Source organism: Accipiter gentilis, chromosome 23 (assembly GCF_929443795.1).
Source record: "Accipiter gentilis chromosome 23, bAccGen1.1, whole genome shotgun sequence".
Lineage (NCBI taxonomy): Eukaryota > Metazoa > Chordata > Aves > Accipitriformes > Accipitridae > Astur > Astur gentilis.
In genome coordinates this window covers 13,622,649-13,635,005 of record NC_064902.1, presented here as the reverse complement: position 1 = coordinate 13,635,005, position 12,357 = coordinate 13,622,649, and the positions used below count along the sequence as shown (strand labels likewise).

Here is a 12,357-nt window from a genome sequence, read left to right as displayed (position 1 = left end):
AATACAGAACACAAACTTGGGTGAATAATTGCAACACATGAATATGAAAAATAAGGATATAACAATTGTTCCCATTTTTGATTAAACTCTTTTAACGCGTGAGGGATCAAAGGGAAGGATGCTGCTCATCCACATGGCTCTTAGGAGGCAGAGGTGTGTGGTAGGGACCAGTGCTTGGGCTTGAACCTTCACCAGCGCTGATGGAGGTGGTGGGGAGAGGAAGGGGAGCACTTCGGGCAAGAGGAGCAGCTCACAGAGCAGTGCTCCTCGGTGGTGTAGTCAGCCACGGCACTGTGCAGCCCATGGTGAGCAGCCGAGGAGCAGCAGCAAAGTTGACAAACTGCCTTTGGACCTGGGAGAGACTCTGCCTTCTGCACCAGACACCAAGTGCCAGCACCACAGGCTGCTTTTTCTGAGCTTAGGGAAACAAACAGGGGCTGTAGGGAAAAATGGGCCATGCAAAAGCAAACTGTCGTGCCTGGCAAGAGAGTGAAGCCCAAGGAAAGCAGCTGAGGAGAGGAGACCACGCAGACTCATATCCCTGTTCAGCACTTGGATTACCGAGTCCTTCCAGTGTGTGCCTGCACAGGGCTTGTCGCTTCTCATGCAATCAAAATCCAGTTATTGAGGAGGTGGAGAGGGATCTGAAGCTGCAGCGGCCATGCAAAAATAGTCTAATGCTGAAGCACGGGATTTGTCAAACTGAGTTCGCTTTCTCTGTGGCTCTGGGGGCATTTGGAGAGTTTGTGGGAGGATTACGCCCTGCTCACAAGATCAACGGGAGTGGATGCTGCCCAGGAGCAGTGCTGGGATGGATGGGTTTCCTCAGGCAGAGATGATGTGTGAAAGCTTGGGGAAGGGTGTTGTAGGTTTTTATCACAGAATTGTCCAAAATCTCTTCTCTTCCCCAGTGCACTGACAACTGAGTTTCAAAGGCACTTTTTTCTGTTGTCAGATATGAGCTAAGAATTTATAGACAAATGGGAGAGGTTTAATTACTATAAATGGATTAAATGATTTTTTTATATATGCCCATAAGCTCTGTCCCTCATGGACAAAGTGTTTAATTTTATTAAGAACTTTCCTTTTTGTCTAGCTATAGCTACATCTATTAATTTGATTTTTGTTTTTGAAAACTGCCTGGCTCTGAATTTACTTTTGAATCCACAAAATAGAAACCCCAGAGCTGGAAGTGCATTTTGTAAGAGCTTGATAGACTAAGCACTAAACTCACTAAATGTTTACCAAAGACTAAATACAATCACTATATTGGTTGGAAAACCTGACCTAAATGATTCGATGCCTGTGATGCATGCACACAAAATGGATTTCCACTGTTAAAGGCACTAACCAGATGACCTTTAGATGAGATCTCTGGGTGGACGCACTAAATAAACTCGAGTCCCCGTCCCAGGTTTGTACTCTCAGAAAGCTCTGGTAGTACCAGTGCTGGCAGCGTTTCTGCTTACTTGGAGGACACAGAGCCTGGAGGGGATCTCATCCTGGGAAGGGAGTTGCCAGCCAGTGCAAGTGGTTGTGAGTTAAGAGCTCTGGGATAACTCGTGGCTGCAGTGATGCTCCGCTGTGGGACGCTGTTCATGCTTAGCTGAATAAAACAGATGCTTGCAATCTTGCTCGCTAGCCAGAAATTCCTCTCGGAAGAAAACAGATCTAGACAGCATGGTGCAGAGATTTGGGAGAAAAAACCCAGTGCTGTTGGGCAAGGAAAACCAAACTGACCCTGTGCTGCCCAGGGGCAAAAGGAGCGTCAGTGAGAACAGACAAGGGACCCGTGCCTGGGGGGGTGTTTGAGGCACTTCAGAGGAGACTTGTGGCATTGTGACTTGATGTCGCAAAGCCGCATTTCCTGGGACAAGGGATTTCCAGATGATGGATGTCACGCTGCAACAGATTTCTGCCAACATGTGCTAGGCTGGGGTTAGGGTTGAAGCTAAAGTAGTTGTGTGCCCTTAAACAGAGTCTGCCATTTTGGTGCCACGTTTTACTTTACTGCTTGCCACAGCGTTGGCATCTTTTCCTGGTCAGTGGCCCTCTGTAATTGCCTTTAAGCAGCAGTGTTTAAAATCCCTTTTGTTCTGGTGAGCTGGAGGTGGCCCTCCGCCACTCCTGTCTTTCATCCATACGTGCATTCCCAGCCAAGGGCAGCCGCTAAACAACCAAATGCTGAAGTCAAGCAGAGTGCTCAAAGCAGTCCTTGGCACATGCGGACGGCGTTGAGCCTTGTCCCCAGGAGGGCAGCTCCGGCAGCAAGGTGGGAAAACGGCACAGGGAGGTTTCCCCAGTGCTGTCAGATAATGCTGATGGCCTCTGCAGGAGACTTATGGCTGGAGGGACCTTCTGCACGTCGCACAACAGTCTGCAAATGGTAACGACATCTATGTGCTGCCAGCGCAACTCAGCCAGGCCGTAGGCTCAGGATGCGGTTTTTTATGGGGAAGAGGGGGATTTCTGCCACTTTGTATCAAGTGTCATGAAGTTACGGGGGTGCGTTTTCACTGTTGGTACTTCACACACTGTGGTTGGGTCCTGACTCCTTCAGAGCCAGTATGAGGCTCTTTTCTACAATCTCCTGGCTTATGCTTCTTACCTTTTCTTTCTCTCACTTCTCCCTGCCTGCGGTGATTTCTGCTCCCCTGGGTGCCATCAGTCAAGGTGCAGAAGAGTGACCACCACCACTGCTGGGACCCCTGTGTCAACTACTGTCACACTCACCACCCCGGGCACTGCAAGACACCCACCTGGAACCAGACGTCTGGACAGGATTACTGCAAATGTAACCTCAGCGCATGGCGTTGCCCCCATCCCTGCACGTGTTCGTTCATGTTGTGCCCCTCCATTTCCTTACTACCCAGCTCCGTAGTCTGGCTTGTCACTCGTTTCATCCTCAGTCACTTGGGTCTGTTTCCACAGGTCCAGTGCTGAGGTACAAAATCAGTATCTGCAGCCCAGTATACACAGATCTGGTAACTGCAACAAGAGCAGTGTGCTGGGCAGACCCATCCTCTAACCCCACACCCCAGCGCCTGGTTTCACGTGGCAAAAATGAGTTGCTGTGGGACAAGAAGGGCATCTCTGGTGACGTGTAGGAACGTGATATGACAATGCATCCAACTCAGCCCTGGTGGCACACAGCATGTTAGCAGCAGGATTATGGCTGCTTCAAAATCTGTAAACTCACCTCTTGCAGGAAGCAGGCTCTGTGCAGCCCCAGGTTTCTTGTCTTATGGCAGTAAGATAGGGAGGAGGAAACATTGCCTGGCGTCTGAACTGCGGGAAGCAAACAGGGCAGCCCAGTTGCCCAGAAGCTCAAGTTCAAGCTGTGGTTTCTCTTTGCATGTATTTAAGGTTCATTAGTGCCATCGTGCCAACCTGCTATTGACTGCCCTGCATCCGTGGTGCATTTCTCACCTAGTGGCCTGGATGTTGCAGTGACAGGCAGCCCAGTCACTGGAGTCACTGCACATCAGAAAGCATGTCCATCTGGAGTCCAAGCCCACTCTCACAGCTCTCCTGGAGCTGCAAGCCCAGGACAAGGTTCTTGCCTTATCTTGAGGCCTGGAGCTGGGGAAGAAGGAGCTAGTCCGAACCCGTTAGGTGTTTGATGAACACGTGTTAGGTGAACCCACCGCTGCGCTTCTCTGTGCACTTCCTTAACATGCTCTGTATTTCCCCAGCTCTGGTGGCTGCCAACTTCTCGTCTCCTACCATGAACGCGCAGGGCTTCCCCTGCCAGAACTCGAACACGCTACCTCGCAGCTCCCACCCCATGAGCCCCCGCACCACCATGCTGAGGAGGAGGCAGAAGAAGAAGGAGCACAAGAGCTCATGTAAGAGTGGCGGTGGGCTGGGGCTGGGTTTGACGGGGCGTGCATGCTTGTCTTGCTCTCCTTACTGTTGACGGTTAGCTGGGGTAGGACTGCTCATCTCAGCACTGTCAGTGCCTGCCTCATCCTCGGTCACTCTCCCCGCCACTGCCAGACCAAGGTCTGTGACCAGATCTGCTACGTTGACCATGGCTACCCTGACCTTCTGCCTTTCTCCTCCTCTCAGTGTCACTGGCCTCCAGCACGGTGGGTCCTGGTGGGCAGATAGTCCACACGGAGACGACAGAGGTGGTGCTCAGGGGAGACCCTTTGAATGGCTTCGGACTTCAGCTCCAGGGAGGCATCTTTGCTACCGAAACCCTCTCTTCCCCACCTCTCGTCCGTTTTATTGAGCCCGACAGCCCGGCAGAGAGGTTAGAGACCTTACCCTTGGATGCTGATGGTGCTGCTGCTGAACATTTCATGGTTTGGTTTGTTTTCTCTCCTCAGAGGCTCATTTAGATATTTACTATCATCCTTGTAATATCTCCCATTCTTCACTGGGCATGGTTTACTGTCACTGCCATTTCTGCACTCGTCGGCTGACCGTGGCCTCCCTCGCATCCCAGGTGAACGTCTTGGCACCAGGCTGCGGCTGTTCTGGGAGGAGGAGGAAGGGAGCGTGTGTCTGTGTGAGAGTGCCGTTCCCATTCCTTTTTCTTTTTTTTCTTTCTCTTTGAAAGATAAATCTTTTGTCTGGGTGCAGAAAGGGGAAAGATCTAAACAAGTGGGCCCAGCTAAGTGTTTTCTGCCTGGTTTTGTTGTAGCAGAGCCCAGCTATACAAATTGGCAGTAAAGCCAAGGTTTTGAACCACAGAGGAGGGCTCTGGTTGAGGAGCAGGTAGGTGCTGCCTTTAAGCACTCTTGCTTTTGGCTCTATAATGTTGGGAAAAGAGCAGAATGGAGGAGCAGCATTAACTGCTGTGTCACCCCCTGGGGATACTGGGAGCCATAATTTCTCCGGCAGCCGGGCCTCAGCTCAGGAGCTCAGGCTGCTCTGGCTAAACTTTTCTGAATACCCCTTGCTGGCTGGATTTAAAGTCTGCTCGAGTGCCTGTGCACTACAATGTAGGTACCCTCTAGCAAGGCTTTTCTTACTAAATGGACCAGGTCCCAGCATGGCTTGAGCTCTTGTGGGGTGGAAAGGAGAACTGGTTTTGTTAAGCAGATGAAACAGAGAGGTGAGTGAGCTGGCTCTTATGCCCCCGTGCTGGTTTCTCTTCCCACCTGTAATTTCCACTGGTGGTCTGTCCTGGGCAGGGGTGCCAGAGGTGCAATGACGTGGCAGTGCTCAGCGCCTGCTGCAGACCCTTCCTTGGGAGGAGAAGTCTCTGAGGGCCCCATCAGCATGTGCTGATGGTTTGGTGTCCCCAAGCCAGCCTGGAAAACAGCACACAGGGGAGTTGTATGGCAGGGAAAGCGTCTGCAAAAGGAAATGCAAGTTGTTGCTGTGCAGACCGGTCTCTGTCTGGTAGCTTCTCCAGGTGGCTGATGCAGAGGCAAGGTGGAGCACAAAGTGCCTGGTGCTTGTGTCTCTGGGAGGACAGGGAGAAGGGACTGGCACAGGAAAAAGAGTTGTCCTGACTGATGCAGGTTAAGAGAGATTTCAAAAGCCTTTTATGCCTTTTTGTTTGTTTGTTTCCAAACAGTGTTTAAAAATGAAGGTGATGGTGTTTGGGGTTTTTTATCCTCTATTACCAGGGTGAACTTGGCTCACATTGCAAAGCACCAAACTCCTTTTATAATTCAGGCAGCAACAAAGCCTGCTGTCCCAGGGGACGAGGGAGATGTGCTGAAATCCGCCTGGCTTTGCTTTATCCTCTTGCCAAGCCTGGAGCGAAAGCAAAGACCTGCGGTGCAGTCTTGCTTGGGTCTAATGTGTCACGCACGCTGCTCTTCCTCTCGGCTGCCCACCCAGCAGGATTCGCGCTCTCCTGGTTGCTGCTTTCTGGTAACAGGGAGCAATCCTCTCTGCATTTGCAGCCTGGATTTGATTTGGGGATTAAATCTCTGTGGTGTATTTCTTCCTTTCTTAGACCGTGCTGCTCTTCCTAGCTGGCAGGAAAACACTGTCTTTCCTCCCCATCTTGAAGTGATAAGTGCAGTGGTTTTGCAGTGAGGTGAAAAAGGCAGTTTTATGTTTTCATTTCACTTTTGGTTTCTCGCTCTCCCACAGAGCTTGTTTGCTCCATCCTTCCTAGATACCTTACTCCCTGCCCTTGAAAGGTTCTGCTGTAACTGCAGCCCAAGACATTAGAGCCGTTTCTCTCCCCTTTACCAAGCTGGGCCCTTGGCTGAGGCTGGGCTATGTTCTTTCTTGTGCTGCACTTGTTGCTCTTTACATAAGAGGGTGAACAGTGGGGATACAGGGATCAGGCTTAGCAGCCTGGGTCTGTCCTGCATGTTCACACACTCCTGTGCAAGACCAGTCAATCTGGACGTCCTGTTGTACAAGTGCCTGATCCACAATCGCTTTGTCCATCTGGCTTGCTGTGGAGGAGCTGCAACTTGGGTGTGGAGCAAGTTTGAGTACTACCAGGGAGGAGGATGACAGCACCCTCTTTTCAGGGGTGTTGGGCTGCCCCATATTTGTTATCTGCTTCGTGCTAGCATGTGGCAGGCAGTTTGAAGCAAAAGCTCTCACCTGCCTGACTTGTGATTTGTTTTATAGCCGATAGTCTCTAATAGACCTCCCTCCCCACCTGTTGTTTTGTTTCCTGGGTGCAAGACAAAGCTTTTGGACTCCAAATGAGACAGTGATTCAGCCCGTGTTATCAGCAGGGAGGGTGGAATAGGAAGATGCTTGACGTCCCCTCTTGGCTGCCTTGAAACACACAGCTTTTGTGTCCTTCCTCCCCCAGCTGTCATTGACAGCAGTGGGAGAGTATCTGGCTTCTCCATCCCAGTATCCAAAATCAATGCTTCCTGCTGAGTTACATGTTTTCTAGCTCTGCTCAGACACAGTTGTTTGATCATTGTGTTTCTGGCTTTTGAGTATGAGTAGTTTGCAAAACAAGAGTTTAGCAGCTGAGTGAAGCTGTCAGCAAAGCTTTGATCTTTTGGGGGCTGGGACCCACCCACCAATGTGCACACACAGATGTGCATACACACACAGATGTGCACGTCTGACCTGTGCAGGCCAACTCGGGGGCATGTAAGGTCACAACAGATTGGTTTCTGCAGCCGGCGATGTGGCCATGATCACAGCTGCTGCCGCTCACCCCACAGCTGGAGTGACCACGCAGATGCTGGTGCTGCTGAGCGAGATCTTCAGTGCATATCCTGCCCAAGGCTTGAATATGCGCTGCGCTGTGTCTAGCAAGACACCTCTGCTGCTCTGTTGCTGTCCGAGCCCCAGGAATGTGTCATGACAAAATGCAAATCTCTGCAACCCCAGAGAGACATTCCCTTCATGGACTCCAACACGTCCATAGGGCTGTCTTCCACTCCAGGAGATGCCTGTACTCTTGTTCTTTCTGATTTTAAAGCACTTCTCCTCCCATGATCTCAAAGCACTTTGTGAGCTCTGACGTTAGACTGCGCGTCTCTGAGACAAATCTTAGGGAAAGCTGTCCAAAAAGTTTGTGTAGGATGCCACAGCAGGGCCAAGGAGAGGTCTGCAGGAGCCTTGGCTCCCCAGGCCCAGCTCCCAACGCAAGGGCACCTGACAGCTGGAAACTGGTGTCTCTGGAATTGTTTTGAAGGGTTAACAAGGCACATCGGGTCTCCTTGCAGTCGTGGAGAGCCAGGATGTTGCGGCTTCACTCCACAAACTTTTATAAACCTGCAAGACCAGGGCTTAAACAATAGTGATTGACTGAGGCTAATAGTAAAAGAAATAAAATATTTCTGACATAACAGAGCTATTTGCTGTGAAACACCCAGGCAAATCTACCTTGAGTGAAGAAACACAAGAAACAGTTGTTTTGTGAGAAGGCAGCTCTGGTGGGAAAGGTGGCCAATGTTTGCTTTCGTGCTGTGTAAAAGTATCCTGTGATCTCTCAGCCCTTGCAGCTGAAACAGTGGTGCCAAAATGGATTGTGTCCTTGTATGACCTTGAAATGACAGTCATGTCTGTGTGATGCAGATGTTGATCCCTCCTTTCTGAAAGGTGCGTTGTGGCCATAGCAAAAGAGCTCTTGGTGCTGGAGGAGACACCTGTGTCACACTCCTTGCCATCTTCATATTTATAAACTGATATTTCCAAGCACATCTATGGAGCTGCATAGCTACAAGTCCAGTAAAGGACTGTAATTAAACTTGATGTAATTTATTCGCAAGGCTGGATTCATTTATACACCACGGAGTTGTCTGTCCTAATCCAAGTCTCCTTGAACAAACAATTCTGAATTTACTTCTCATAAAATAGCCAGCGTTTTTCCATGGGTGGCATGAACTCAGGCAGCAGTGTAAATATACTGCAAATTTAATACCTTCCTACCAGTAAAATAACCTCCCTAGGCTCTCTCCAAACTTGTTCGTATCTCAGCTTTTGATGGGCCATTGGCAAAGACTGTTGTGCTTGTGCATTTTTTCTTGAATTTGGATGTGTGTGTTTTTTCTTGATAACCTGGCCTTTCATCTACGTCCTGTTGTTTGGAGGTGAATAATACAGCCAGTGTCTGTTGCCTTTGACGTTACCTTCATGTGCCTGGAAGCTATGGTACCATCTTTTCTTACAACTGAGTCAGGTGTGAGTGATGAAGAGTGGCTGGAAGGATTAGTAGAAAATAAGCTGTCTTCTGGGAAATATCATTGGAAGCTGACATCTAGAAAGGAGAGGGCGAAGGATGTGCTTGGTCATTAAACAGAAGGGGAATAAAGATTCTCTGGAGAAGGCTCAAAACAGGATAGCTGATGCCTTCTGGGAAATCTCTGTGGTAAAATAACTCCAAATGTTGAGGTGAACCTTAGACTTGTTCCCATAACCCTCAACCTATTTTGGAGACTACTCTGTAGCTTACATTAATGATGGATGGAGAATGGTTTCCCAGGCTCTGCTCAAGTGGACAGCCTTATAGACACATGATGAGTGGAAAATCTGAAAAGATGTGGTTATAGCAAACAACTGATGAAGGATATGGAGGATAAGGAAGATGAGCAATTGCCCATGGCCAGTCACAGGGAACACTACACTCTTGATTTTGTAGAGCCACGGGCCAGCTTATATTAGCTGTGGGAGATAACTTGGAGGTGTTGCTGGTGTTGCAGTATATTTAAAAAACCAAAAAGGGTGGGGGGGAGGAGGGTGGACAGTGAATGTGGGAATGTAGCGGTTCATGTGTGAAAAAACCTTGCTCATAAATACAGAGGGGTCCCAGGAGACAAACCATGCTGTAGCAGTCTATCTCCAACATAGCCTTGCCATTGTTTTTTTTCCAAAGTTAAAAAACCTCCTGATCTCTGTTCTTGGAGAAAGTGGGTCTAAACCAAAAACCCCAAAGGGCCAGTTGTGGTTATATTGGCGGGCTATCGCATCGGAATAATATTGGCCTTTCAAGGCAGTTAAACAGTATCAATGTACATTTGGTTTCCAGAAATGCAATTACAAGGGATAAATGATTATCCCATTTGCTGAGACATTTCAGTAAGTTCATTGGATTGTAGCTTCAGTATTAGCCATGTATTAAGCAGAGGAATCTGTGCAATTTTCAGTGCCATTAGTTTGGGTTTCAGAGGGTGCAGGCAAATGGAAAGAGCTGTATGCTGTTAGATAGGGTAGGAGAGCACATGCCCTTGCATTTATCACTCCCATCTCTTGGCCGTGGTGTTGACTTTTAAGAAAGTGAGGGTTACTTTTTTTTTTTTCCTGGAAGTTGCAGGAAACATAACCAAAAATGGTTATTTAGGAGCAAAGTATGTCTGAACTTAAGCAAACCACAAGGGTTTGCTGCCTCGTGACCGTCCAGGGGCTCTCGGCACTGGGATGGGTATTGCAGAATGAGTTATCTTGTCTTTGGGGCTACTTCTGCAGGATTTGTCACTACTTTGTGTGTCTTGTAAAGGATTTGCCTGGCAAAAGTAACTCACGGCTGGTTGTGGGGTTGTTTTTCTTCTCCTTTCCTCTTTTCCCCTGCCTCCTTGTTCCCTTTCCCTCTTTTCCCGATGTGGACTGCAGGTGTGGGCTGCTCCAAGTAGGAGACAGAGTCCTTTCTATCAACGGCATTGCAACTGAGGACGGGACGATGGAGGAAGCTAATCAGCTTTTGCGTGATGCTGCACTCACGAACAAAGTGGTGCTCGAGATTGAATTTGATGTCGCAGGTACGTTGCCAAAGGAATTGCTGCTCCTCACTACCAACAGGACTCTGCCGGTGCCTTTGCTAACCTGTAGGAGTGAGTGTACTTACACGAATACATGAGGTTTTTGCTAGAGCTCAGAGGGAAGAGCGAGAGGACCCTCTGAGGACCTTTTCCATTTCTCGTTGTTCTGTAATGTGCACTGAGATGGAGGGTCCTTCTGATCCTTTCATAAATGCCTTGTGCTCACCACTTCACCCCTTGGCTGATATAAGCCTAAGGAGTAGTTGAAGAAGCCACCTGCACTTTAAATATTTGCCCATTAATAGGAATAATATTTATATTAATTTATGGCCTTGAAGCAAGGAGGGAGCCAAAGCTACTGGCTGGGGCTAAAGTGCAGCTTTGTATTTAAAAAAAAAAAAAAAAAAAAAGTTTTTGAAGAGAAGGCTTATAGCAGCCTTCCAGTACTTAAAAGGGGGCCTACAGAAAAATGGGGAGGGACTCTTTTAACAGGGAGTGTAGTGATAGGATGAGGGGTAATGGCTTTAAACCGAAAGAGGGTAGATTTAGATTAGACATGAGGAAGAAATTCTATACTGTGAGGGCGGTGAGGCACTGGCACAGGTCGCCCAGAGAGGCTGTGGCTGCCCCATCCCTGGCAGCGTTCAAGGCCAGGTTGGACGGGGCTTTGAGCAACCTGGTCTAGTGGAAGGTGTCCCTGCCCGTGGCAGGGGGGTTGGGACTAGATGATCTTTAAGATCTCCTCCAAGCCAAACCATTCTATGAGTCTATGATTTTTTCCTTTTACATTAAAAGAGCTGCCTCAATCTTGAAATACAGCGTGATGTGAGCACTTCGCTTGACGTTCAGAGCATGTATTTTTAATGAGAATCCAAATTTTAACCTAAAGTCCACAGGGCCTCAGATAACAACCTTATTTGAACCAATAAAGCTGAGTTTTATGGGTTTGTTTTTCTTGGTTCCAAAGAAACCATCCACGCGACTGAAAACTCCCTTTTTTTCTCCTATTTTCTTTTTTGTCTGTTTTTGGTTTTATAGAGTCTGTCATACCCAGCAGCGGTACTTTCCACGTTAAATTGCCCAAGAAAAGAGGTGTGGAGCTTGGAATTACAATCAGCTGTAAGTATTGCTCAGACTTGTGCTAGCAGTTGCAAGAGCCTCTGCTTTCCACCCTGGCACACCAGAGGGGCCCAATGGAGAGAGATAAGATTATGTAGGGTTTCCTGGTAGTGCTTGCAGTGCTTGTGATTTATCCCCAACTGAATTTGATGTGTGTTTCCTGCCCCCACAAGCTGGTGGCCGCAGAGGAAAGCAGCTGCATGAAGGGTTGGGGCAAAGGATGCATCTCAACTGATCAGTTGGTCTGTGCTGCAGACTAACATTATATTCTGTTTTTAGTAATATTATTTTTATTTCCTTGCTCACAGTTGTATTATGGTCCTTTTAAAAAAGAATTGCCTGGGTCTGGTGGGAACCTTGCAGGGAGAGGTGGAGGGAGGAGAGGCAGGTGTGAGGTGAACCCACAGCTTGAAGGATAGAGAGGGGAAACTGCCAAGAGGAAGAGGAGGATGAAGAGGGTGGCAGGCCTTAGAGGTGGGGGGAAGGCACTTTAGGGACAGGAGGGTGCTGGGGAGGGTTTGCTGGGAGTCGTTACATTGACTGACCTCAGCCATGGAGGAGGAGATCCATGTGCCAGGACTTGGTGGGCACTGAGAAAATGAGACATAAACCTTTTTCTTTTTTTTCTCTTTTCTCTGCTCACTCTTGATTAATTATTTTTGTTTCTCTTCTGAAGCATATTTTTCATTTAAAGACCTTTTGGGCTCTTTGGAGAGGATGTTGTAAGGAGATAATATAGAGAGATCCATCCCAAATTTCTGGCTAACCTGGGATCTTGTTAAGCCTTGCATCAGTGAATTTTTCCTATATGGCAAATGTGAACAGGTGTCACGTCACTCATCCCTCTTTCACTGCCGGGTAAACTGAGTTGAATCATCTCAGATTTGCCATGCCCAGAGGCTGCCACCACCTCTCAGCTGAAACAAAGCAGCTTGTGAAACTGCAGTAATGGGATCTTGCATCTAAGCCTTCAGGAGCATGGACCCAGCTGTGTCTGGGGAACGGAATCACTAGGGACAATTTAAAATGAGGTTTCTTTAAAATAGATAAGCTATTTGCAATTACCTCTTGGCATTTACAGCATTAGTTA

General features: G+C 48.3%; 1 protein-coding gene across 4 annotated transcripts in view; it reads left to right on the top strand.

The window, feature by feature from the left end:
- Positions 1-12,357, top strand: part of GRIP2 (glutamate receptor interacting protein 2) — a 292,459-nt gene that overhangs the window by 247,926 nt on the left and 32,176 nt on the right. For all 4 annotated transcript variants that reach the window (XM_049827181.1, XM_049827180.1, XM_049827183.1 and 1 more), the window contains exons 10-14: positions 2,669-2,794; positions 3,696-3,848; positions 4,072-4,258; positions 10,003-10,148; positions 11,187-11,267. In XM_049827181.1, the coding sequence (XP_049683138.1) occupies positions 2,669-2,794; positions 3,696-3,848; positions 4,072-4,258; positions 10,003-10,148; positions 11,187-11,267 (693 nt within the window). The remainder of the gene's footprint in view (positions 1-2,668; positions 2,795-3,695; positions 3,849-4,071; positions 4,259-10,002; positions 10,149-11,186; positions 11,268-12,357) is intronic.